The 27,988-nt window shown below is 39.8% G+C and overlaps 1 protein-coding gene across 8 annotated transcripts; it reads right to left on the bottom strand.

Moving 5' to 3' along the window:
• Nucleotides 1–360: 360 nt before the first annotated feature.
• Nucleotides 361–27,891, bottom strand: SLC7A6 (solute carrier family 7 member 6). 8 transcript variants are annotated; one of them, XM_068150461.1, is made up of 11 exons: nt 27,627–27,891; nt 26,943–27,011; nt 22,250–22,813; nt 18,262–18,387; nt 16,621–16,765; nt 15,033–15,156; nt 4,568–4,671; nt 3,673–3,769; nt 3,257–3,406; nt 2,138–2,321; nt 361–994 (listed from the first exon to the last, which is right to left on the bottom strand). In XM_068150461.1, the coding sequence occupies exons 3-11, from the start codon at nt 22,770–22,772 to the stop codon at nt 900–902; spliced, it is 1,548 nt and encodes a 515-aa protein (XP_068006562.1). In that variant the 5' UTR covers nt 22,773–22,813; nt 26,943–27,011; nt 27,627–27,891; the 3' UTR covers nt 361–899. The 8 variants fall into 8 exon arrangements, with proteins under 8 accessions (XP_068006562.1, XP_068006563.1, XP_068006569.1 ...); XM_068150462.1 differs by having other exon boundaries at nt 27,716–27,891; XM_068150468.1 differs by having other exon boundaries at nt 26,943–26,992; nt 27,627–27,875.
• Between the last annotated feature and the right edge of the window lie 97 nt (nt 27,892–27,988).

Genomic DNA, 27,988 nt, shown 5'->3' with positions numbered 1-27,988 from the left:
CAAGATGCTGTTAAATCCTTGCCCCAGGCAGATACATTTCACAGAATCACAGAAACCTTCAGGTTGGAAAAGACCCTCAAGATCATCAGCTCTACAAAGTTCACCCCTAAATCATATCCCCAAGCACCACATCCAAATGATCTTTAAATCCATTCAGGCTTGGTGACTGAACCACCTCCCTGGGCAGTCCATTCCAATGTCTGACCACTCTTTCTGTGAAATTTTTTTTCCTTAGGTCCAGTCTAAATCTACCCTGCTTCAGCTTGAGGCCATTCCCTCTTCTTGTATCACTGTGAGAAAAAAACAGCAGAGCATACAGAATAAAGTGCTCATCTTTAAGGAAGAAAGGTTGGTTCAGTCTTTAAATAATGTAGCACAACTTTATTCATTTTTCTGCTAACAATGACAAATTTAGGCAGTTTGTTGTGACCAGGGGTCTTCTGAGATAAGAACTGAGATAGCACAGCAAATCATTTCATGCAAACATCCATCAGATTTTAAGATGGAAATGTCTTCTGGTCTCTCAAGCTGGAGTGGGGTTCAGTCTGACTTAAAAATGCATTACCTCACCACCTGGCTCTGCAGAAACCTAATTTGATCCATTAGCTCTTACCATTTTCATACCAATTCTGATGAAGGAACAGTACTGATGTGTAGCTTGTGTGCCTGAAATGAGTAGGTAATCATCACCCAATGAAAACGCCCTGAAAATTTGCCATAGTTGAGGAGGGTGACCTGTTACAATCTAGGTTGGAGTTCAGCTGCAAGTAAGTACATCTTCAGTGTTTCTTCAAGACCACTGGAAAAGATTTCCCCTCTTTTTACCAGTTCCATCTCTTCCCTTTTGTTGTCAGAATTGTTTTATCTTCCCTCCTGTTTCTTGTAATGCCTTAAAAATTTTAGTTGGATTTGATTTCTAACTTCTTTTCTTCAGCTGGGTCCATCTCTGTTAAAACACAGTAACAGAGCAGCTGCATGTTCCGTGTGACTACACCTGCACAGGAAATTGGAGAGAAGTCAGAAGAACAGCCACCACAACATGCATCAGACTAATGAAAGTTTGTTGTCAAGAATGCTGCCTCACTTCTTTTAAGGGAAACAAACAATAGAAGTTAATAGGAGAAGTGTCTTCCACTCAATTTTTTAAAACAGAAAATGTTTAAAACTCTTCTGCTGCTGTGCTAGGCTGCTGTTCTTAGGCACCCTGCTGTGCACCTGAAGTGAAAAATCTTTTCTCTCTAAAAATCAAGAGCATAAAACTGGGACAATAAAGTACCAAAACAAACAGCACCCAGGAAAGGGACAAGATTACCACACATTTACAGCTTCACTAGCTGCTTCAGCACCACATCCTGTTGTATTCTAAGATTATGTTATAAACCTCCCCACATCCTCCATCATGACCTTGTCACATAGTAACAATAACAGCAGTGCACTGCTGAAGGAAAATGTCTGCTCTAACTGCAGCAATTGGCAAAATACCAGCCTGTGACTGAAAAGAAATCTATCTTCAAACACCCACTTCTGTAAAGCAAGGCAGTTAGCTTGCATTACCAAGAATGTCCAGCCCCTTTTACAGTCATCTCTCAACCTTGCTTAAGAAAAAGACTTTTCATGTGCTTGATTAAAGAGCAATGTATAAAGAGCAATGTAGAAAGTGGATGGTCTTTTAAACATGCAGCAAATATAACCTGGGTGCAAAAACACGTACAAAATCAGTGCACTGGGTCTGGCTGGAGTACAGTTAGTGTTCCTTGTAGCAGCCCACATGGTGCTGTGTTTTGGATCTGTGGCTCAAACACAGCTGGTAACACACTGATGCTCTGGCTATTGCTGAACAGTGTTGGCACAGTATCAAAGCTTTCTGGTTTTCCCCTTGTGCAATCCCTTTGGATTTCCCCCCTCCTTGTCTTCAATTACTCCACTGTCTTTTATGTTGACCTTTATCTTCTCACCTTTGTTCTTCCTATTTTCTCTCTCATCCTGCTGAAGGGGTGCTGGTGAGCAAAAAGCTATGTGGCTACTTAGGTGCTGGCTGGTGTCAGCTGACCACAAAACCCCTTTTCATCAACAAAGCCAGATGCACTTTTTAATTTCCCTCTTTCCTAACCACATCTCCACCTACAGAGAAACTTACCTACAAGCTTGTTGATAAACTGAGGTCTCCTTGATGCAGGTAAATATACTCCCAAGAAAAAGACTGGAATTCCAGATAAAGCAATGGCAATTCCAATCAATGAATTTATAGTGTCACTATAGAGTGGCACTACCACCAGAAATACTGTACATAGACAGAATATTATTGGGAAAGCCACACTCAGCTGGAGATAGAAAAACAGAAAAGACTGTTAGTGAAATATCTGTTTTCTACAGTTACAAACATTTTAGTGAAGAGTTACAGACTTCCCTCTCAATCCCACTTTATGAAATTATCTGCTTTTCCTCTTGCCCATCTGCCTACTTGGAACCATAAGCAAGTTACAGAATTCATTTTTGACAGAACTGCTACTACAAACAGAAAAAGTAATCAAGTATGGCAACTGCTGTGTTGAAAGGAAGTGTATGGCAGCATGAAGTCTTTTTAAGACAAATCCAAAAAAAGCCTCAGGAAGCAAGCATGACTTATTCCTGTAGAGTATCAACTTAGTCTGAGAGGTGAAAAGAGGTTCAGTTATTGAATGGAAACACCATCAGAGGTAAATGTGCTCCACATTGACAGAATTAATTAACTTAAGCATTCCTAATTAGAGATTCCTAAACCAAGGAAAAAGGCTAACTACTCTGTTAGCCAACTGGGACATTCTCCAGTTGAGAGAAGGGATATGCATTGAACTAAGGTATACTACAACTATCGCTTATTTTTTATCTGGCAGACAACCTGGCTTTCATGATAAAATGTAAAATGGAAGCAGCTTTTAAGTCCTCATCAATGTTTGACCTTTAGACATAGAATGGTCCAGGCTGGAAGGGACCTCCAAAGGTCATCTAGTCTGACATCCTCAACTAGACCAGGCTGCCCAGGGCCTCATCAAGCCTTACCTTGAATACCTTCAAGGATGGGGCCTCATCCACCTCCCTGGGCAACCTGTTCCAGTATTCCACAACCCTCATAGTAAAGAGCTTCTTCCTGATAACCAATCTAAATCTGCCCTTCTCTAGTTTGTAGCTGGACATATATGGTCCAGATTTTAGACAGTACTTTCACATTACATGGAAGAAAAGGATTTAAAACAACTCTGTACCAAGTATACATCACCTTAAGAGGCCTGGGTCGGTCTGGTTCCTTCCACCGCAGATATAATTGCCCAGCAATAGACAGACCAACAAAAAACCAGTAACTGAAACTGAAGTAATTAATAAGCTTGAAGACGTCTTCAACAGCCAGGTAAATAAGGGTCATAAAACACTGTCAGAAAAGAACAAGAGACGTTTGAAGCTTATTGTTTATGCTGCTTTTTGCCTTAGAGTACCATCTGATACTTCTTGGTGTATGGCATGATTTTATGCCTAAAAAAACCACCCCAAAATCTAAACAAAAACCAACCAACCAAAATCAATCACTCCCAGAAATCACTTTCATGACAGTGAATCTGAAGTTCTCTCTTGTGATTTGTCAAAGTTTTCCTTTATAACTCACAGTTACATCTGAAGAACTGAAAAGCACTAACTTACATTGAAGAGCAGTGCTGGCACAGGTGTGAACCTCCCTATGTGGATCATAGAAAGTAGATCAGGAAGGTGACCTTCCCGAGATCCTACAAAAAACAGCCTGGGGTAAAAAAACAAAAAGGCCACAGGTGAGAAAGAATGTATCATAGAAAAAGCAAAGAAAATACTACTAAAAGCAAGTAATTATACCACTGAAAACATTCTAGCTTATAGCAGAAGTATTTGGTCCCAACCAGAAGAGATTGTCAGGTCTCTAAAAAGGCACTCAGCCACATGCTCAAAAGACATACAGAATTCTGTTACTATCTTTAAATAGTTCTATAGAGACTACTTCACCAGATCACATTCAGACTTTTCTCAGTGCAGAGGCACTGTACATACATTCAATGGACAACAAGGGTCTCAAAACACCTGAATAAATCTATTGAAAACTTTCACTAGTTGCCTTGCTAATCAGTGCTCAGAGGGAAGCATCTATCTGTAGCCTAAGCTTTGTGCTGCTTTTACTAATAGTGGTAGCAACCTGTAAACCTTTTCACTTGGAAAAAAACTTAAAATACAGTGACTTTGACAAGTCACTAAGTTTTAAGTAAATACATTTGAAAACAAAAAGTTGCTGGTGTATTAAGTAAAATGGAAGATAACTCAAATAAGCAAAAGGCCTCAGGACTCACAGACAACACACATTTGATCTTGAACTGCGCCCAGCACACAGCTAGGAAAGCTTTGGGGAAGTAAGGCAGTGTTTGGGTTGTATGCACACACAGAGAGCTTTATTTTACTGTGCTTATTCATTATAAGTTCCATTACAAAAATATTTTTGCCACCCTCACAATAGACAAGCATAGCAGTAATGCACAAAATACTTCTGAACATCCATCAAATAGATAAGCACTACCTTGATGATGCTAGAATGGAAGCATTAAGTCCACCAAAACAAGAAAAGGCTACAGCAATGGGAATTGTCCAGCTGAAGATACCAAACACCTGGTCAGCAAAGGTCTGATGAAAGGGAAAAGAAAAAGGAAACATGAAAATATCTGCAGTAAAGTATATGTGAAACAGTGACATCAAAGCTTTCATCACAAGTCTGTATAGAAAAATATCAACAGAATAAGGGCAATCCATAATGCAGCTCAAAGAAGCACACAGCTTTTTAAGTTTACTTATGGAGTCTAAACAAGCACAAACTTCTTTAGTCAAGCACCTGAATTCGTATTTTCTGCTCACAAAGGAAAACAAAATGTTTTCAGAATCTTCTCACCCATCTTCATACATTTTATTATTTAACTGAACTACAGAACTCAAGTGTAACACAGTAACCACAGAGAATCAAGCACAAAAATACCATTGCAGATCCCAGAAGGGAAGTGTCACATGGCAAATGGTAAACATAACCACCATCACACCTACATATAAAAGGCTCCTAGAACAGTGTCTATTTCCCTTCTTCAGTATCCTAAGCAACATGATCTTTTGCTTTAGCTCCACCAGGAGGGCTCTACCCTCACAAGGCGGCAAAGGACAGAGCAAGTATCTTGTTAGCAGTCATTAGTTAATTTTGCAAGACAATACTGCAGGCTAATTGTGGTGACTTTCCATGACTGAGCTCTAGAAATTGATTGAGCTCCAAAAAACCAGAAGCATCAAAGCGTCACAGCCAGCAGCTCAGAAACATCAATAGTCAGTGATCTGGGACCTATCATGAAAATTTGTAAGATACTGTCCTGGTCAATTCTGTTCAGCCTCCTGGATAGAGAACAAAAGGGAGAGAGACTTAGAATATCAAACAAAATGTCTGAAAAATGAGGAAATTGAAATTTAAAACATGAAGGCTGACAGCTACTCTAAATCTCATCTCAGTTTGAGCACTCTACATGCCTGAACATCAGCATATTTGGAGTTAGGCAGAAATTCATCCATGGATTTTCTGGGCCTTCATATCCCAATTCTGCCAACTGTTCGATCACTTCTATGATTTCTTCTATAGAAGGCATTGTAACAAAAGGACCATGTCTAGATCAGACAGCATGAAACCACTATTTATAGAAACAGAAAGCTACATCGTTATGTATAAGTGGTATTCAAACAAACCCCAAAGATTTTGTGTTAGAACATTAGAAACACCTCAGCAGGTAGCAGTAATATGAGTATTTTTATGAACCTCGTGTTAAATCACTTTCTTGGTTCTGCTGCTTTACCAATTTTAAGCTACTTAGGCATAATAAGCATATATACTAGTTCAGGTTTCTGCAGGTCTGTCTTCTCAATTACAAAACTCTTCCTTCAGTTTTTCATGTTTGTGTATTATGAAACACCACAGCCTTGACCTCCCCTTTGACTGGTCCTTGTCATAATATTTATGAGCTATGGAGTACAGTCAGAGTGGATTAATGTTGAGAACTAGCCTTTGTTTGTAGCATATGAAGTCATCTAAAATTAACAATGGCCAAATTTTGACTGAATTATGCCAAGAACAAGATCACCAGGAGCAGTGCATTGGGATCTATTTTCTGAAGGATTTTTGTAGGTCAAAAAGGCATACAGAAAGTAAAAATATGGATTTTTTGTGTGTGTGTGAAATGAGTGATTGATTTTCAGGAGGCAAACTCCTGCATACAATGTCGATCCTCAAACCACAAATTAGAGAAAAATCTACTGACATAAAACAAAACCTGGCCAGCTGAAGCTGCCTGTTCTTTGTCTGCATTGACTAACTTGCGTTACAAACATGCTGAACAAAGCACTTTTAAGTTCAGCATCCAACTCTACTTAGCTGTATACCATCATCTACACTAAAAAGTAAAATCTGTTCCATCCTTTTGTGTAATCTAGTTGAGCCTTGGCAGTAGGATTTCCTGCTGCTAAGGGACAAAGCAAAAGCATATAATCACTTCACTGGGAGTCTTGCCAATAGGTAAGTGTGTTAACTACCCTGAGTCTTAATAAAGCACCTCTCTTCCTGACCTCAAAATGCAGCTTCCCTCAAAATGCAGCTTCAAGGCAGGGATGGAAAAAGGCACATCTATAGATTCCCACAGAAATTATACAAGCCAGCACAAGAAAAGTATAGAGGAACTAATTCATCTATGAATCCTGTTTCATGCTGAAATCAGAACATCAATTTAGCAAAAGACCATGCCATAAGAAATGTGCTCTGTATGCCATGCATTACCCATTTTCAGTCAATTGAAACTGAACAAGCAACTAGTGATTTACATTTATCATATAAAAAGATTTCTGTTGGTCAAGAACAAATAATTGCTAGAAAGCACTGTGCTTCTCAGATCCTTTTTGGATCTAGATGCAGCTGTGAAACCTGGTCTCCTAAAGCAGAGCATAACCCATAATGATGCAGTGAATGAATTAAGACTTCTTCACAAGAAGAATGAGGACAAGATGAAAATTGTAATAGGCAAATGTTTTAATATTTTAAAGGATGATTTAGACCTGGGTTGCTGATTTCCAAAACCAAACAGCAAATGAAATCACTTTAAACTGGTAAAGGATTTATTTATTTATAATACAAAGCTAAGATACAGAACTCAAAAAAGATGTTAGAGAATTAAGATGTTTAGTATGGTTGCCTAATAGACAAGCATTCAGATAAATAACATTAACAGCTAAAGTTAGAGAAGAAGAAGAAAATGTATGAATGTGCTCTTATGCTGCTAGATGCAAATTAGCTAATAGGTCATTTGAAGAAACTTTTTCCCCTCAAAGGGCAAGCTGGCAGTTGCTCTTTGCAAGCATTTTCCATTTCCCTTTGGAACATTTAGTAATGGGCCAGTGTGGACTGTCAGATGTGGGACTAGCCTCAGAGGCCATTTCTATCCTATAATGTACATCCAATCTTTCTAAGGTATGCTAATGTTGTTTCATACATCCTGCAAAACAGCACTGATATGAGCAGTAGAAACCACAGGGTTAAGGCAAAGATATGGTATCACTGCCACAAATTATACACAGATCAAGACCTTATAGACTCCAGTGCTTTCTGGATACAAGCTATATAATGCGTAACAACTGCTGATCCAGCTCCATGCCTAAATAATTGACCTGTAAGAGTCAGAGTCTTCAAAAGAGTGAATAATCTAGCAACAACCTTTACCAAACACTGTTCTAATATTGTAGCTGGGATTCCTGTGAGAGCAAAGGGTGGAGCATTAGCTTCAAGAGCTTAACTTTTCCCTAAGTGAGGTAATGCAAAGGAGTATTTTAGTTCAGAATGACCTAAGAAGTTCAGCTTGGTTTGCCAAATAGTTCTGCCTGCAGAATCACCTTTCAGCAAAACAAAGTTGAAAGGTATCTGAAGTTTGGCTAAACTTTCTAGTGACGTTAACTAGCTTACCATGACAAGCAAAGACCCGTCCACCTTTACACAAGTGTTTTGTGACAAGATTTCACCCTCATTTCTAACAAAAATCAGCCAAGTTCATGTATTGCTACCCAGACAATAAAAATACTCTTGTGTCTCAGAGCATACTTACTAATCCTTCAACACTCATTTTAACAGCTGCCAAAAAAAGTCTTTGCCAAAGCTGAGCTCTACTCTCTTCTAAACAATAACAAGCCCAAAGATCTCTAGAGTGCTTCCTGCAGAAAGCACTAATGAAGTGTCAGTAAAAGTGGCCACAAATAGCATTCAACGATGTGCATGGCAGAGGGTTATTTCACAGAAGACAGAAGGGCAGAGAAAAGTACAAAAAGCAGTCAAGTTATCAAGCACAAACTACGTGCATCAAGAGAGAAAAAAAACAAACAAACACAAAAAAGGAGGGAAGAGTTAGTGGCTGCTTTCTGCTAAAACTGCCATTTTACAACCATGGATCCTCCATTGAGCTAGACCTGAGCAACTCCGCTTTAACTACCACCACTTCTGGGAGCAGTGAAGTGCATTTATGAAAACAAATGAGCTGGCAACAGGGGAAGAATGGAGCATTCGCAAGGGTATGCGGAGGATGACAGAGGAGCCTACCTGGAGGCAGCTATAGCAGAAGCATTTAGTCCACCATAACAGGAGAAAGCCACCACTATGGGGATGGATTTCTTCTCAGGTTTCTTCTGAGAAAGTCTAAAGAGCAAGAAGGATTAAGAGATTAAATTGTCATCTCTGCTACAGTCTGACAAGTCCTGTAGTCCAGACTTGAACTATAACTGCTTCTAACAGCTAGGAAATAGTAAGAGAATTCAGTGGCTGATACAGCACTTGTAGTTACAGATTAAGTCCTTTTATGCCCTCCCATCCATTGGACATCTAAAATGTACATACATACACGCACACTAAAGAAAGACATGCACCTGGAATTGTTCCCTTTTGTTGTGATTTTTTTTTTCCACCCAAACCACCAACAGGGAATAATAAGGAAGGAAGAAGCTTCTAGCCATGCTGAACTGCCCTTATTTTGTTACTCCCAGAAGAATGGCCAAAAACTGAATTACAGCTTTGTTTCAAGATGTGAATGCCTGATTAAACTACACTTTATTTTTATCTTGGGTTAGTCTGATCCCATGATCATCAGCTGATAACTTGTGAATGGTTTGCAAGAATACTTTCTTTGGTCCTTTTAAAGGCCAAAACAGCAATTCTATACAAACAGGCTGAACTAAAAGCAGCAGGAACTGCCCCTCATAAAGAGCTGCCACAACAAAATACACAGGATACTGCCTCACACCGAGTAATTCAGGAACACAGATGATTAGAAAGAGCAAAATTTATGTTATTAATTGCAAGGTGAGAACTGTTCCATCACACTTGGCTGCACATTAAAAGTGCACTTACAGACACTCACAAAAAGTCAGACTGCACTGAGACTGTAAGGAGTTGTGAGCACATGCTAGGCTGGCAAAGCACCAAACAGTAGTGATCAGATGGATATATGCAAAGAGAACATTATCTAAGGTGAAAAAGAAACGTAGACCAAACTGTATTCAAAGATTATGAGGCATTTCTGCTAGGAAGACTTAAAAGACATCTCCAGAGCCTCTTAAAGTAGCTCATTTCAAGATTCTATTGCACATGTGCACTTTTCCAGGCTCAGTTCTGCAACACGTAGCCCAAGAGTCATATACAACAGTACTGAGATTAACATATATGACTGACTAGTATCTTGGAAGTGCAATTAGTTCTGCTTTGACTTTTCTCTTGAGGCAGAGAATAAATGCATTCCCACATTGCAGGAAGATCTAGCAGTCTGTTTTCTTAATTTTTAGCTTCTCAGGTCTTTAAAGAGCTACTTCCTAAAGGAAACAAAGAAACTCTGATTTATGGCAATCAGGAAGCCACGCATACAAAAAAAAAAAATCCAACAAGCAGCTGAAGTCTTCTTCCATTGCCATAAATCATATTTGTCAAGATACTGAATGCAATTGGACCAAATCAGATTTAACATCACTTACATTAAAGGAAGGAAGGAAGGAGACTGGACATCAACTGGAAGCAGCCAGAAATTTGTAACAGTGCTAAAGCAAGCTGTGTAAATATTCAGGTTTTCTCTAATTTTTGCTTCAACCACCATTCTGTTGATTGATTCTGCTCAGACATAATTCTCTCTTTGTATTATTGGCAATGCCTTTTCTTGGAGAAGAAGGTGGCAGCACTCTGCAAGGTCCAGCATGAAATTCTCTTTTCCTTTTTAAGCCAGTCAGTACAAACTTATGTTAAGATAAACCAGCACTACTCTACTGCATTAATATATTGCATCTGCACTGCACGTAACACGTCTCTTCTGCATGGCCCACATCAAGATTACAGACGTCAGCTCTAACAGGAAAATAGTTTTGTCTAGTATCTTCATGGAGGTGCTGAAGATACTTGATTAGAGTCGTCTTGGGTGTTTATCCTGCTTGTAGCATTTTTAAGAGCTATCTGTAAAGTTTCAGTATTATTCCAATGTCTCTAACCTTTCCCACATTGAAAATATTATGTAGCATTTCTTAAAGTTCTGGCTCAGCTTTTCAGATTGGCCTCAGGGCTAGCTCCAAGAAAGAAGGCAAATGACTTACTGAACAGCTTTCTTCTGAAAGCAATTGCCCGTCCTTAATGAAGGGTTCTTCCATTGCACGGTACAGAATGTGCATTTCATCCAAAGGAACTTTACTAGGAAGTGCTAGTTCAAGCAAAGAAGGTGATCCTGCTTTGGCATGGAGGGTGGACTCAATGACCTCTGGAGATGCCTTTCAATCCTCACCATTCCATGCCATGATTTTATGGCACGACACTGGCAGCCAAAGACAAGCAGATCTTCCTCTTCAGAAATGAAGCAGGTGACTGACCAAATGAAAGAAGAGCAGTGATACTCAAAAGGTCTAGGAGCACCTTAAGAATTTCTGGCTGAATTCAGTTAAAAGAAAGAGACTCGACATTTGCTAAACTACACAACAAAAGAAAAAAGGAGCTAAAACACAGCCTCCCTCATTCCTGGTTCACAGGGGGAGAGGCATGCCAAAGCAAAGCAAGTTTGCTCTAGAATAGGACTACATCAAGGTAAATTGGATTGATCACCACTGGACGGGCAAGATGGTATTCGAAGAGGCCACTGAAGTAGTCACCTTTATTCTGAGTCTACCAACAAAGCTGTAGAGCTCTAAGAAAGATGACAGCTATGCAGGACAACCAACTGTTTGCTTCAATAAGGAATCAATGTTACCTTTTCCAAGCAAAAGAAGTAAGCTGCCAAGTATCACCTATCATACTAACTCAGTCAAAAAAGAAATGCCCAAACACAGGAAGCAAGTAACAAGCTATGCACGGGCAATCTGCATGTTCTTTCCTGTCAGAAGATGAAGCAGGCCAAACAGTGCTTGTAGAGCCAGCTGCCCTCTTCACGAACAAAAATTACAACACCTCACAGAGGCAAAACCCTCCACTTGTTCAGTGACAGGGGAAAATGAGGTACTATTTCTGACAAAAGTCAGCTGTGAAACTCTGACACAAAATTTTGAGAAAGGAAGAAGTTTCCACAGGATCAACAACTGCCTGAAGAACATTTGTTGAACTTCTAAGCTACTTAATTCAACAACAACAAAAAGCTTTAAAAAAAAATTACTTTCTTAGGCCTGACACTAGAAGTATACCACAATGAAGCTAATCCTAAAGCATCATTTATCCTTTTGTCCCATATCATGCCTTGATAAGACTTTTTTCATCTTCTAGCCAACAAGATGAACACCATGCAGTGTGATGTGCAACTGTATTTCTTTCAAGTAAAACTTTCATCACTTGGAAACTGGAAATAGCTTGCCCTTCCCAGCTGAAAGCCTCTTAACTGAAGTGAATAGGAGAAGGCTAATCTATTTCTTCCCAAAATAGTAACAAGGAAAGATTATAAAGTTAACTGCTGCTTTACTACACAAAAGCCCAAACGCAACAGCTTTCATACCATGTTTCTGTATAAAAATAATCATTGTAAGTTTTCAGCCTATGACTACACCGAGGGCAGCAAAAAACTGCAGCAATCTGTATCATGTATCACATGCAGAGTATGTAGGCAGATCAAAGTGGCTCATTTTCATCTTTTTTTTGAATGGCTTAATTGTCACTTCCTTTCTCCATTCATCCACTGACCACAATGGCCTAAGTCTCATAGAGATTCCGCTGAGGATAAAATTTTCTTACACCACCCAGAGAAATGTCCTCATGAAACATTTACATTTCTGTATTACAGGATGCCTTTCAAATACAGATCATTAAAGTAATCAGCTCTTTTATTTTCTCCCCTCTATTCACTAGAGAACTATGGGTGCATCCTAAGTGTTCTAGTTAGGACTGCAAATGCACTTTTGAAGCAACTCTTCCAAATTATTGCCATTAGGTTTTGGTTCACATTGCTTAGCACTGGGGACAAAGGGCACTTCCCTTTTAGAACAAACTAAATTGGAAGATGATCTTCACGAGTGCAACTACTGCACTCCCTTACTACAGCCCCACCACACAGAAGCATTCAGTGCATGGGACCTCATCAGAAGTGAAGTAAAATACCCCTGAAGCATGCAGTGTGATGTCAGGTCTTCAGTGCGAACTATTCCACTTGACTGCCAGCTTTCCAGAGGCCCACACTTGATAAATTCATATCAGCAATAAAAAGGAATCTTTAATGGCTCATGTGTTAAACATTAAACTTCAGCTGCACTTTCACCTTACCATTCTAAGAGAGACACAAGGAGGGGCAATCAGAAGACCACTGTTTGCCAGCTGCTGAGACTTCTACTGAAAGACATTTTCACTGAGATAATTACTTAAGATTTTAAGTGCAAGTGTCTGGCAATCCTGAGACATGGTGAAAAAGCAGAGCTCTCAACTCTAATGACGACTTTGGAAGTCAAGTTCCACTAAAACTAGCACAAGTAAAGCCTCTAATAACTTTGGAAATCATAAAGATCTTTTCGTTCTTATCCTGGTTATGCAGTATCTCTGCATGCAATTAGATTGAGTTTTCTTTTTGTCTCCTCCATGTGTGCATCTACTCTATGCTAGAGAGAAAGACCTGTCCAGCTCTGAGGACTACAATTTCATGTAAAATTACACAGAATGGGTATATGTATAAATATATACACACAGAGAGAAATACATACATACTCACTTTCATTCAAGAACAATGTCAAAGAACAGTTAAGTGTATTTGAAATCATAAACACTCAGGCTTGGGTTTCACATGTATAGTAAGGTTCAGGCATTGGGCATCTGTCAGTGCAGTTTTATCTCACTATTTATTGCTGCTGCAGTGCTACCACTTGCTGTGTACAGCACCACAGATGAGACAGGCCCACACTGAATCACTCCCCAGTCTCCCAGAGTGGATCAGGAACACGGATCTCATTCACTAAACAGCTGTACAAATCTCTGTGCTGATGTACAGCAGGCACAGAATATTGTTAGGGGATAGGCTAGATTGGAGAATTTCATTGCTGTCAAGGAATAACACCAATGAAATAGCTAGGAAAAAAAAAACCAAACACAGTAGTGTGCTGCTTTACGTAAGTCAGGATGCACAGTGGATTGTGTATTGAATCTTAGTTTTGTCTGGATTCATTAACTGGAAACAGTCACTGAAGGAAGGTACTTTATATGAGACACTTGATCCTACAACAAAAATATACATTACTGGAGATTTTATTACTCCTTAGCATGTGCATACTGAAAATCAAACATTTGATGTCCTTGTTCTGAAATATTTTACCAAGTTTTTCCCAATATATTTTGTATTTCCATATTTCAGCTAAAAAGGCAAAGAACAGAGGTTTATTTACTTTCAGTACCTTTTGACATAAACATCTGCATAATTACATTTGAAATAGCAAGTTACAGCCCACATTTACCATAAATTATTTTAAAAGTTTAAATTGAATGTAAGTATTTCTCAAATTTGAAAGGAAGTCAAATAAATGCTTTTGTGGAACCATCTGCCTAAATACCTGACGTGAGAATTTGCTGATAGGCTAAGCCAGTTTTTAATCATAGTAATCCTCTGTGGGAACAGAGTGAATACTCCCTTCACTTGGATATATTTAAAACTCTCTGTCCATTGTCTAAGTACTTACATTTTAGAAGCCAACTGGGAATCTAAAAAAGGAGGAAAGCTATTTCTTTTCCTCCAATTTAAATAACCAGAAAGAGGATTAAATTTTCCAAGTCCCAAATCTAAAGGATATAGTAACCAGAACTATCCAATTAATTCACTAGCTACAGGGGAAAAAAAAAACAACCCAGCAAACCAACCCTTCACTTTTGCACAATGATTGGCTTTAAGTATAAGACATGTTTTGACCAGCTTTTTTCTTTAAGAAGCTTATATATTTTAATTGGATTCAAACTTCTAACCATGCACGAAAATAATGCATTTCAAAATATTGGAAGTTGTTGAAATGAATAAGAGGCTGGGAAGACAGTGATTTAAGTTATTAAAAAGTAGATACAAAGATAAACTTTTTCAGAGCTGAGCTGCAACACATCCATTTACAGAGATGCATGGCACTAGTTATTGGCTCAAGAGAATGTGGCTCAGTGGAACACTGGTCTGTGTCCTGCTCCAGCTCTCTAAATGCTGCAGGATGAAGGAACGGGGAAGACAATTGCGTACTAATGAGTTTAATTTACACTCTGTTCAAAGTGCACAGGTCTAATTAGTCTCTTTGCAAAAGACATCAACAAGATGCATCTGTGCTTGTTTTAATAAATCTGGTAATAATGAAATTACATGTATAATAACACTAATTATTCTTCTATTTAGGATTAAATTATTTGTGATGAATTATTCCATCCTCTCATACTGAGTGAAGTACTGGAAGAAAGCAGGAGTTTTTCCAGTTTTGTGCCTCAAAATGAGATGTGAATGGTATAGCAAAATACCATACAGTCAACTTACCACTGCCACAGCATCACTAGAAAGAATGGCCTCGACATCCAGCACTGTATAGTAAGCTACATTGGTCAGAATATAGATAACAGTCACAATTGGCATAGACACTGCAATAGCCAGTGGCAAGTTCCTGTAACAGAAAAAAACAAAGCAAACCCACAACACAGGGAAAAAAAAATCCATTAATAACATAATACATTTATTTATTTGTATCCTTTACCTTAGAGATAAAAGGTATGAAGACAGAATAAAGGTTTCAGAATAGGTATCTCTGGAAGAGCTTGGATTCTTTTAAAACAAAAAAATTCTAACAAAAAAACCAACCAAATCAACCAACCAACCCACCCCACAGACCTTTTTTTGCAATAACTTAAACCTTGAATGATGTGTAAAAAAGAGATTCTGTGAGACTACTATTCAAGCAGCCTAACTTCAGGGTTTCAGATCTGTAACAACAGCCTTCTGATTTACATGCTTTAAATTATTTCCTACTAGCCATGTTAATTAGAACAACCAGAACCTGAAGGGGCTGAAGGTCACTACACTCTTCCCTGGTAAATGCTTTTTTCTTCTAACATCTACTTCTGGAGCTGATGCAGGTACACCCACTAAGCCAAACCTCTGATCTCACCTCCACTCATTACTGCAGTGAAAAAAAAACCCTAACTGTTCTGTGTAACTGCAGAAGGAGGTACAGAAGGCAGATCCAAAATTGCTGCAGTGCTGAGAATCCCAGGATGTGGTACATTTACTAGCAAACATATCTAGAAAGTAGTATTAAAGTCTAGAGTAACATGAAAACATCTCAAACCTCTCTATATAAACAGGTAAGATTTAAATCTGAGAAATTCACAGCCCTCAGTCTGCAGCACCTTAAGAAGGAAGTCTGCAAAGCAGAGGCAGAAGCACACTTATTTTTAGGTTTTGGCTTTTCTCAGCCTCATTCTTCCCCCCCAAAGCTTGCATGGATATTCCAATATCTCAAAAGGGAAAGCAGAACTGTTACACTTGCATTTGCCCACTTTGAAACCAAACACAGCATGCTGATGTGGACGAGCATTTGCCACGAACATAGTTTTCAGTAAGAAATAAACCAACAAAAATCCAACAAAGCAGAAAAGTGAAAGGTACTTTGGAAGCTTCCTCAAAAATTGCTTGGGGCCCAGAACTCCAGCTGGGTCTGCTGGGAAAGCAAAAAACCGAACACACCACTACCATCAATATAAATCATTAAATTAGTAACTGTGAGTTCCGGTTCTGCTTCCGGGTTGCACACTCAGAGTGAAAGACCTGAGAATCTCAGTGCTGAGGAGAAACAGAATTAGAAAACCACATAGAAATTAATTTAGAAGGGGTCTATAACACAACAAGAAGCTGAGATGGCACTTTAAGGACTTTGCATCATCACAGTATCACCAAGGTTGGCAGAGACCTCAATCATACAAGATTAAAGCCAAGACACTATTTCAAATGTGGATTTGTGGATTGCAACTTTTGACTGGACAAGCATGAGGGCATTATGAATCAAATGGATATGAAAAATAGGTAATTCTTGGAGTAATTTTATAGAAGTCTGGAATTTCTCATCATTTACCTTTCTGGGTTTTTGATCTCTTCCGTTACGTAGTTGAGGGTATCCCAACCAGAGTAAGAGAACAAGGCAGAATACAGTGCGAGGGAAATGTCTCCTATATCAAAAGAAGATCCCTCAAAAGAGTTCTCGAAGTGTGATGAATAACCTGTGTGTGGAAGAGATGCAATGAAAATACAAACCCTTCAGAAACCCTAACTCCTTCAATGGTGCACATTAACCTCTTTTTCCAGTGCTGTTCTCTGCTTCAGCCCTGAGAACAAGCATGGCATTGAAACTGCTAAAAAATATGTCCTATGGATGATAAACACCTTTGTCCACAAAAGCACAACAGTACAGGGGCATTAAGTTCAAACATAGCTACAAACAACTGGCAATGACAGTACTCTGGCTAAGGGTAGTTTTTATTTTATAAATATGTTATAATCTACTCCATCCTTTTACATTGTCAATCATATAATCCACGTGGAAAACAAACTTTGCAGCTGATTTTAGGTAACTATGACCAAACCCCCCAACAACCTAAATTTTAGCTATTAAAAATAGAAAACTGAGAATGATCATGAGAAGATATTTTTATTCTGAGACAGACTTTTCCCAAGCTAAGACAAAAAGCATGTGGGTTTTTCCATCAGTATTTGTGAGAACTTGTGCCCTCTTTCGACTTTAAGCAAGTCAAGACAAAGCTCATCAATGGCAGTTTTGTATATTCAGATTATTTTACATATGCAGACAGATGAAAACAAGTACAGAAAGGCAAGTTACTCTGTAACTCTGATATATAGTGCCCTGTACTATATATTCTGAAGTGTTCAGGCTTCATCAAAACTGGCCAGGCAAATATTAGAGGCCTCCAAAATATCTTATTTCTCTTTCTTCCTTTTTATCCTGATCAGGCACTCCTATTCCCTTGGCACAGACACGGCAGAGTAACTGCTGAGTTAGGAACAAAGGAAATAATGACAAGTAAGTTAGTAGTGAAGCAGCTCAGTATCTACAAAACAAGGGATGGTCAGACGTGCTAAGGATGTTCCATTAGCAGTAATTACCTTGCTCATGGACTTTCAACAATAACCGGCTAGAGCAAAGGACACCAAGGAAAGACCTTTAGGGCAGCTTCAAATGCAGGGGGAAGTTTTTAAACCAACACATTCTCTCCAAAGGAAGGGCTAAGGAGGAAACTAAGTTCAGAATTCCTCTTAACTGGAAGGCACACACACACACACTCATTTATTTTTAAGTTACACAAAATTCATTTTGTAAAAATGAAAAAATAAAAGTACTCAGATGATCTCACTCTGAAGTAATATGTTCCCCACAGAAACTTACAGCTTTCTCTGTTCCCACTCTGTTTTGCTAGCTCTGTATTTTGCTGGTTTCATTTCCTTTATGATTCCATATTGCAGGCTGTAAATTCCGGAATATTGCTGAACAGTCACTTACTTTCTTTTACCCAGTTCAAAGTCAACTGAGATAGGACAGATTCACATGATACAGTACTATGATAATGCCCAGCACTGGCATTATTAGTGTCTTCAAAGTTGCTACATTATTTGCTAGCACATACAACATATTTTATAGTCTTGCGCCAGTAACTTGGTTGAACTGATAAATACAAACCTTTGCTTTAAGTTTATAACTTACCCTGGAATAATTTAACAATTCCAGTTGTGATGATGACAATAAGAGCAATGACTTTAGCATACGTGAATATATCCTGCACTCGGGTTCCCCATTTAACATAGGCACAGTTTATAAATGTTAGAAGACCTAAGGATAAAAGGAAAATGCAAAGAGTATTTGGACAATATTTACTTTAATTCCTTTTTCAAATATTTTCAACTATAACCTAAATATGCACTTACCTGATATACTAATACTTAGGTTTAACTAAGCAAACTACATTGGTAGTGAAAACACACTGGTTTAAACAAAACAGTAGGAAACAGATGCTCTAAACACACTGTTTAAAGAGATGGAAGGAAAAAACCTTCCCCTTCTCTGATTACACACCCATTTTCCTGTTATCCCTCATCAGCTGAATTCTGTTACTACTCCTGAAGATGAAGAAACTACCACATGAAATAATTTATTTCAATGTATCAGCATTCTGATCCACAAAAGATTACCCAGAAATTCCTTTAGCAAAGATATAAAAAGAGGATTTGAAAAGTTTTCATAGCATTCCTTGCTCAGCCGAGTTCAACATCCATGGAGTATGTGCAATACTGAATATGCTATTGCCTTGAACACAAGCCCTGTGAGGAGAGGCTGAGGGAGCTGGGATTGTTTAGCCTGGAGAAGAGGAGGCTCAGGGGTGACCTCATTGCCCTCTACAACTACCTGAAAGGTGGTTGTAGCTGGGAAGGTCTCTTCTCCCAGGCAACCAGCACCAGAACAAGGGGACACAGTCTCAAGCTGCGCCAGGGGAAGTTTAGGCTGGAGGTGAGGAGAAAGTTCTTCACCGAGAGAGTCAGTCATTGGAACGGGCTGCCCAGGGAGGTGGTGGAGTCACCATCCCTGGAGGCGTTCAAGAGGGGATTGGATGTGGCACTTGGTGCTATGCTCTAGTCATGGGGTCTGTGTTGATAGGCTGGACTTGATGATCCTCAAGGTCATTTCCAACCTTAGTTATACTGTGATCAGAAGTGACTCAAGACCCTCTCCCAGTTGTACTGAACTCTACTACTAAGTGAGGTTAGAATGAATCTGGTCAAATAGCATACACTTTGGAGCTAATGCAATGTTAATTGGGATTTTTAAGAACTGGCAGTAATGAGTATTCTGAGTGTATTTCTCGCTTTACCTAAAAATAAACTAGCTTCAGACCTATTTCACAAGATGCTGATGGAACTAGAAATGAGACTTTCAGATTTCTCAAATATTTGGTAACAGTGGCAAACTAAACTTCCTCATATGATCAGTTTCCCCACACTGTTCTCGTGGCTGTCAACATTTTGCTTCTGCATTTATTACTTTTTCCTCAAGTGGAGAGCCAGAAAACCTCTGCCTGGACTCAAATGCTGAACATTGAAGAGGATTCACAATCTCCAGTATTCTTTATTGAATAAAATACTAATTCAGTGCCTATTTTTCTTATCCAGATTATCATTACATTATTGATTCCAACCCAAAGTTTTAATATTTCCCCCACACACACATCTTTTTTCTGTAGCTAATAAAGAAGTGGTTATATTCTATTCTACTTTTTACCTCCAAACAACTTTATTGCACTATGCAGTTTAAATATGCACATAAGTAAAAACCAAACTTGATTGCTTAAGGAGTAAAGTAGCAGCAGAACAAAATTAAAATATGTGATAAACATTTTCCCTTTCCAATAATAAGAAGATATTATTAAGATAAAAATGAACTTAGCACCAAACTGAAAAATAGTAATTTTTAAAAGGCAATAAAAGAAAGGTAATACTCCCAACAGTAGGGCACTGGCATACTACACAGCTTGGGCAAGTGGAATAGCTGAACGGGATTCCACTGAGCTTGGCAAGAGGATGGGAAAAAACAGTTGTATCAAATTTCAAAAGTCAGGACTGCTGCAGCTCCCAGGGAGCCGTCAGGAAAAAACAACACTGCTCCTCTCTGCTCTTCAGTATTAATGATCAGCATTATCTACAAGGTGTATTTGCTCACAGGGTTTATTTCAGCCTTTTTTTTAAATAACAACCTTCACTGGCAGTAATTATAACTAACTTCTTTTAGTGAGTTAGGGCCTGGTCTCTGCTTCAAACTCTGTCTCCTACATTTCAAAAGAAAAACAAAAAGAAAGATCATCGAGAGTCTTTGTTTTACTAAAATTACTCTCTCATGTTCTGTTTCCTTTGAACTTTAATTATCATGTAGCTACTTAAAGTTCCTGAGTACAGTCAAGTTTAGATCAGTGGCACCAGCTGCTACCCACTGCCAAAATGATTGATAAAGTGATGCTGTGTAAGACTAAGATTGATCTCACATTAGATCTAGTATTGTTACTGCTACAATTTGAATTGTTACTACTACAATTTTAACAAGAACAAAAACATACCCCACAACAATCCCAGCTATTCTCATGTACAACCTGTACCTAACCAGCTACCAGCCATTTCATAAATATAGCACTAACTATACCCAGAGCTAAGGGTTTGACACAGTATCAGACCTGCCAGGCCAGGGAGGAGTGCAGGCTGTAGCAGAAATAGCTAAACAAAGCTGTAGCAAAGTCACCAACATCCAGAGCAGAGCAGAAGCACTTAAATCATAAAAAGAGCTGTCGAAATTGTACCATCAGTGAGTTTGCTGTCACATGTCTCCACTAAAGAAAAAGGTGCTAAATCCCCTCTTAGCAGCAAGTGTAGAGGATTGTCATCTTGTCTTTCTACATCTGCTACAGAATCATTTAAATTGAAAAATTTTGTCTCAATTTCTTGCTTTTTGCTAAACTGCCTTTCAGAAGGGCTAACTGCCCTCAGATGTGAGATACCTTAAATGGAAGAGCGATTCTCCCTGAATCTCTGCCAGGATACCTTGGGATGGTTGCTGTTCGAGGAATGTGGACATGACACTACAGATCCTTTGTTTCTTTCCTCAAGTTGTCACAACAAAATGTGGACACACATTTGGAAGAGAAGGAGGAAGATTGCAGGAATAGAACCAAGTACACTTACAGATCTTTTGGAAGAAGTTTGTGATTATTCTTCCTGCTACCTGGACCAGCACATTGGAGCTTTCCCAACAGCACCAAATCAATTTACCAAAGCAGAACATGAAGCTGAAGCGTTCACAAGCAGTTAGAGGTCAAATTTCTGTTGTACAAGCTACTTGCCCGTCTTTGTGTTTCCCATATTCTAGTCCTACACAGACAGCTGTAAGAAGGAACAGTTGAGCTATTTCAGCAGACTCCCTGTTGCCTCTAAAAGGAAGCAGCAAGGAGCAGAACATCTCCCCGTGGCACAGCCCTGGCAGTAAAAAACCACAAGTTCTCTGTATGTCAAGTTTTACAGTAATAGGGATGTCAGCTCCATAGCTCTTGATCTCCTGATCGCTGCAGGACAAAGGGTTGCCATACAGATTTCTTGAAGTGTATTTTTTACTCTTTACTGGAAATGCAATATATTTATATAACTATTTTTAATAAGGAAATGCCTAAAATGAAGCAAGACAGAGTACAATCACACTGTTTCATTCTCTTGATACAGAGCTTTATGACAGGTACTTTTCTACTGCTGTTACAGTTCATCATGAGAATAATCTTGAGCAGTCTCTTGAAATCCTCCCAGAGTAATTACTTAAGTATGCTTGCACTGAGAAGTTATCATAAAATAAGTTACATTAGATTTGTGGCATAAGAGCTGTTTTGCCAATAACTCTTAAAACCACACAAAAACTATCTTTAAGTTGGATTTAATATACCTCTCTGAGGGGGAAAATAAAACCTTTTTCCCACATTTTAGCCTGCTTCTGAAGGAATAAAGGTAATTCACTGCAAGTTATTCATGTGCTGGAAATTCTTTTCCCCATTCTAACTCAGACCATTGCAGATTCAGTATGCAACAACTCCGGGAGTTTATAGGATTTGTTTTAATAAAACTTAACCCTGGATGTAAAATTACCATAGTGAATTTCAAGAAATACTTACATTCACAAGCAGCTGCTATCAGACGGCAAGCCAAGTATGGAGGATCACAAGAAGGGAAGAAAGGCTGAACTATGTAGTTAGCAAAGGTGATGGCAATGATGGCCTGACTAGTTGGCTCAACAATTAGGAGTGATGTCCACAAACGAATAAAAGCAATGAAGCTCCCAAAAGACTCCAAGATATATGCATAGCTGGCTCCTGACTTTGTAATAGTGGTTCCAAGTTCAGCATAGCAGAGGGCTCCAAAGACTGAAAAAATCCCTCCAATTGCCCAAACTACTAAAGACAATCCATAAGATTTGCTATAGATGAGGACTCCTTTGGGAGAGACAAAGATACCTGAACCAATCATGTTGCCTACTATAAGGCTTATCCCATTTATCAAAGATATTTCTTTCTTCAGTTGCATTGCATTGTGGTTTTCCTGTGTTTCACAGCTTGGATCTGTCCTGTCTGGCTTATTGACGGGGCTGTATTCAGCCAGTGAACTATGTGACTTCACACAATTTGTCCTTTCTTCCATTGTAGAAAGACTGTGAATGCTCCACGACTCCAAAACACAATCTAAAACAAAATAAAGAAAGCTGAAATCATTATTTTTTTTTTTATCCCAGGACTTTCTTGCCAAATATTCTTTTCACCTTTCAACCCAATGATTTACAAATTGAGAAATTCCCTCTGGTTGCTTCCTGTGTTTTCTTGCACAGAGGTAAACCCATGCACAGTAAAAAGAACAGAAAAAACAGAGCACATGACAAATTCCAATATAACAAGCTGGGAAAGGAACTTCTACCTTTAAGAAAACAAGCCACCAAAACTGAAGGAAACACATAACTAAAGGATTCCAGTGCTGAGAAGGAAGAAAGAACTGATAGAAGCAAAGTGAGGTGATAAACAAAAAGTGAACACCCTAAGGCCAAGCTGGAAGTTCGAAGCATGAACATAGATTTATTGCAGTACTAAAAAGACTTATTAAATTATTCTGCTTGCTCATGTAAGTTATGAGTGATCTAGTAAAAGGGTTGCATGCATTATTAATGCAGTGTGGGCTCTTGCTAAGGGCAATATGAAGAGATATTTACTCCTCAATTCAACTGTTTGACTTAACAGTCAAACTATTCCCAGTTTAATTGCCCCATTTCTTGGAGTTATCTAAGAGTACACACTGTACATGAAAAGACCCAGAGACACGAAATAAACTTTTTTCCTCTCCTTCAGAACTGACATTTAGAAAAGAGCCATCTTCTTCCCAAGTCTCCAGGATATTCACCTACGATTTCCAACAGCAAGTTACTGCTCATAAGGTTTATTAGCACAAGGATACATTGATAAATAGCAGCATGTCTGAGTAAAGCTCATTTTATAGAAGTTCAAGTAAGAAACAATCTATTCAATAAACTGTCTAGTATTGAAGCCACCTTAAATGGCAAGTGTACCTTTGATTAGAAGGTTATCAGCTGTATAAAGAACAGGCCCCACATAATTACTAGAATGCACTGCCATTCACTTGCCCTGCTCCTCATAAAACCCTTGGTGTGTACTTCAACCACTTCCTACAGAACAGAACAATTAAAAACTCTGGGTCAATTAGAACAGAGCAGGTGATCTAGTTGGGGGGGAGGGAAGTTTTTGCACTTTTTTGTGGTAACACTAATTTTACAAAAGGTTTTTTTCCTTTTGTATTATTCCAACAACAAACTTGTAAACTAAGACTGGGGGGTGCAGCTGGATGAAAAGCTGGACATCAGCAGGCAACATGCACTCACAGCCCAGACCATATCGTGTCCCTGGCTGCATCCCCAGCAGAATGAGCAGCAGGTGGAGGGAGGGAATTCTGCCCCTTTACTCATCTCTGCTGAACCCCCACCCACAGTGCTCGGGCCAGCTCCAGAGTTCTCAGCATAGGAGAGTCATAAACCTATTGGAGAAGGAGGCACAGTAATGATGAGAAGGCTGCAAGCCCTCTGCTGTGAGGGTCTTCGAGGGTCCCTGCCAACCTAAAACATTCTACAATTCTACGCAAAGCTCTCAATATGGGGATTTTGAAGGGTCAGTATGCATTTGTGCACCTAGTAACGTATAAAAATATGAAGTTTTGCTTATTATTTATTACTCCACATATCATAATCATTCTCATTTCTTCCTGTGATACCTTTGAATATACAACTTGCTCAGAAGAATGACTTTGAATATATAGACATTATGAAGATTTGATTCAAAACAACTCAGCCATTCAAATTAAGTCAGATCTGCAGTTTTCCCCTAAGAGTCACCTCAATTTACCTCACGATCTGAAGCTCACAGGTACATTTAATGACCAGGAACTACAGACCCTGCCACTATTTAAGCGCCTCCACTTCCACAAGCAGCACCTAACTGCAGTTCTATGCAACTTTGTTACGGATGACCTTGACTGTTCCTGCCGTACTCTGCCTAGGAAAGAACAACCAAACTCTCTCAGCCTGGCTTGTTCCGTCCCCCAACATTCTTTCCTCCTCTCCGAGTCTGCCTTTGTTATTCCCAACTTCAGGTATCTGCTAACAACTACATTTGCATGAAGGTGTGCGCAGCAAATGGCTCACTCAAGATCTGGCATTTCATTCTTCTCTCTAACCTTCTTTGGTTTATCTCCCTGAAGCCTTCAGGGTGTGAACTGCTTACTTGCCCGAGTAGGGTGTCTTACCACACCGCCTCTATAACAAACAAGTTTTTTTCCTACAAGCACTTCACTTAATCTTAACTGGAACTAAATTCAGCAGCTTTGACCAGCTGAAAAAAGCTGCAAAGGAAGAGGTAGAGCAGATAATAGAGAAAATGCAGTGAAAACACTACATATATTAAAATCTATGGTTCTGTCACAAGGCCATTGCTTATGCAGAAACAGAAGACAGGCTTGGAAGAGAAGAACCAGAGATGAATAATGTTTGTTTTCTAACACAAACCAATCCTGCAATAGTGCAGCTAAAAACACTGTTACAGCAATCTCTAATTATGCCAAAGCCTTGCCACAGGACTGCTATGGCTAGGGCAGGCTTACGCCTTCACATAAGCTAATAAGGATTTCCTCATCCCTCACCCTTGTGCAATACAAGTCTTAAACTTTTTTTTTGCTGATCACTGCAGCTGTGGGGAATCTTTCTGCTGATATGCCCAAGTTTTTTTTATTTTTTTTCTTTAACTGACATGACACTGCCGTGATATGAAATCAGGACAGAATGACCTGTAACTAGGATCACTTCATTGTCTCACAAAAAACTAAGGCCTGATAAGGCCTCTCACAGTTTGGCCATGTACCAAAGAAGCCAACCAAGGTTATTGTGCAGTTAAAGCACTAACACCCACCTGCCAAGACTTCCCCTCTCTCCTACTGAGCAGGACAGCAGCTGACCTCTCATTTGTTCAACCTAGGATGAACTGCAAGCAGGTTTAATGACCTAGAAGAAATACCAAACTGCTAAAAATCTTACAATACCTGCTCACTAGCAAAAATTCCTAGTGTTCTTGCCTCTACCTTCCACATATGTCTTGACTGCATAAAATAGCTCTTGTAACACAGCTTTGTATACATATTTTGACTATTCACATATCCCAGCTGTAAAACTCCTGGTTTTGAACACAATGATAGGCCGTTCAGTAAGAGTCAAGACTCCCCCACAGAAGTAAACAGCATGAAAGTCTTCAAGGAGTTATGCCCCAGCAGAACAAAGGTTGTAAAGCCTATGTATTTTGGGGGCTTACAATGTATATATTTAGGCACATCAGTATGAATATTTCAGTGGGAAAAGGTTAGAGTGTGTCTAGTATGTGTTTTTCTTGTTTCTGGGGAGAGAAGAATCACTTCCCTGACATACATACAGTTAGGAGACAGGAAACCCTTACAACAAAAGCAATTCCCAATGTAAAGATCTAATCCGTTCAACCAAGACTTTTGTGCTCATATATGCAAACATACGATCTTTAGAACTATAAAAACCCAGCATAAACCTTTGATGAAACAGAATGAATTGCTACATCCAATTTAAAAAAGGACAATGTGTGTTTATAATCTAAAAAGGTATGAAAGAGCAGTTACTGTGCCAGTGTTTCACTTGATAAGAGGATGGGTGATAGCAGTTAAGTTCTGACTATAAATACCAGTGACACTGATGCACGAGAGATATTCACCAAATACACACTGTCCACAGGTTTGGACAAATCCTGAAAGAGACTATAAATATGAAATGAGGGAAACACCTATCATCAGCTTACAGATACTCAGTTACGGGGTCTCAGAAACTTCTCAAAATCTCCTGAAGTACCACCCCTAGACAGATCCACCTCAGGAAAATTACCCCAGATTTGAAACAAAGTCACTTTAAAGGTAGGGAACTGCGCTAGCTACAAGTGGAAAACAACATGCCACTATATCCTTCACACTGCTCATTTATTTTTATATTTCCAAGGGAGAAAATAGAAGCAAGATCACAACCAGGGACTTTGCGGCAGACAGTCTTGATTTAGGCAGAAGAAAGGTTAGGAGTACATGAGGAAGCTGCAATGAGAGCAACATCTGGTGAGATTAGTACAGTAACTCCCATGTAAACACAGAATGGTCAATAACTGTTCAACAAATTTATCTTACTTTTAATGCTGAGGCACAAAAGTGTAAACCTCTTAAAGAAGGGAAAAGTAATGCCAGAAGGCACATGCTTACCTATAAATCTATACCCATGTGTACTCTTCAGCCATAACTCACCGTCACGCCTAAACAGATAGCATTTCACTTCAAAAACACATGAACAATCAAAATCAGTAACAAATGCCAGTAAGCAAAACCATGCTCGCCTGAGGGTATCACTAACCCCACTTCAGTTCCCTCCCATAGCCAGAGTTCCATGCACCCGCCACCAAAAAAACATCCTGTTATAAAGCAACCTGAGCACCAACCCTCCTACCTGCCTGCTGCCAAACTAAATAAAACACACGGCTAAAAAAAAAAACAACAACCCAAAAATCAAAACAAAAAACCCGCCCTCAAGTCTAGATGTGAACATATTTCACGCCTCTTCCCACAGCCCGGGGAAGGCAAAGGCTGCCGTGGGAGGCGGACGCCTCAGCGCCGATGAGTGGGGCAGCCGCTGCCCTCCCGGGGCTGTCGGGGTTGAGGCATCTGCAGGTGCTGCCGCTGAAGCACCCATTTCAAAACACATAAGCACACGATTATTTGTCGCACTGCCACCCCGCACACCTGCGGCCGGCCCGGTTCGCCAAGGCCAGCAGCTACCGGATGCTGCAAGCAAGGCAACGGCGCGGAGAGGAGCCGGAAACCTTCGCCTGAACCGAGAAGAGCTGTTTCCCTCCCCGGCATCCTTCCCCCCTCTTAATCCCGTCCCCTCACCAAGGTGGGAGGAGATCCCGCCGTTCGCCGCGGTGCCGGCCCCAGAGGAAGCTGCCCGCCGGCCGTAGCGGCACGGCCGCCCACGTTACCTCCGCTCTCGCTGGCAATGCCGTTGCGTGTCCCGGGGATGCTCGCTCCTTGCTACACGACACGTGATGGCGGCCGCTCCGCCCCGCAGCCCCAGGCCCACAGCAGCCGCCGTCGCCTCCCCTCCCTGGCAGGAAACAGCCGCTGCCTGAGGGAAACGCCGTAGGGCCCAACCTCCAGCCCGACAAGCGACGGGTTTACTTCAGACTCGCCGCGCCCTGGGCGTGAGGAGGGCGGCGAGTTCTCGCCCCCGCCGCTGAATGGGCGATCACGCC

This window comes from Melanerpes formicivorus, unplaced genomic scaffold (assembly GCF_026170545.1).
Source record: "Melanerpes formicivorus ecotype bairdi unplaced genomic scaffold, bMelFor1.0.p_v2 SCAF_20, whole genome shotgun sequence".
NCBI classification, from domain to species: Eukaryota; Metazoa; Chordata; class Aves; order Piciformes; family Picidae; genus Melanerpes; species Melanerpes formicivorus.
Note: the sequence above shows the minus strand (reverse complement) of the source record. Positions and strands in the feature narration are given on the sequence as shown.

Bases quoted from the DNA above. Each gene is read 5' to 3' on its own strand.
- SLC7A6 (XM_068150461.1), bottom strand. From the start codon at position 22,772: ATGGAAGAAAGGACAAATTGTGTGAAGTCACATAGTTCACTGGCTGAA. The intron at 18,388-22,249 runs GTAAGTATTTCT...TTTTATCCTTAG, and splicing joins GATAGCAGCTGCTTGTGAAT to GTCTTCTAACATTTATAAAC. The intron at 995-2,137 runs GTAAGTTTCTCT...TTTCCTGTGCAG, and splicing joins GTTTATCAACAAGCTTGTAG to GTGTAGTCACACGGAACATG.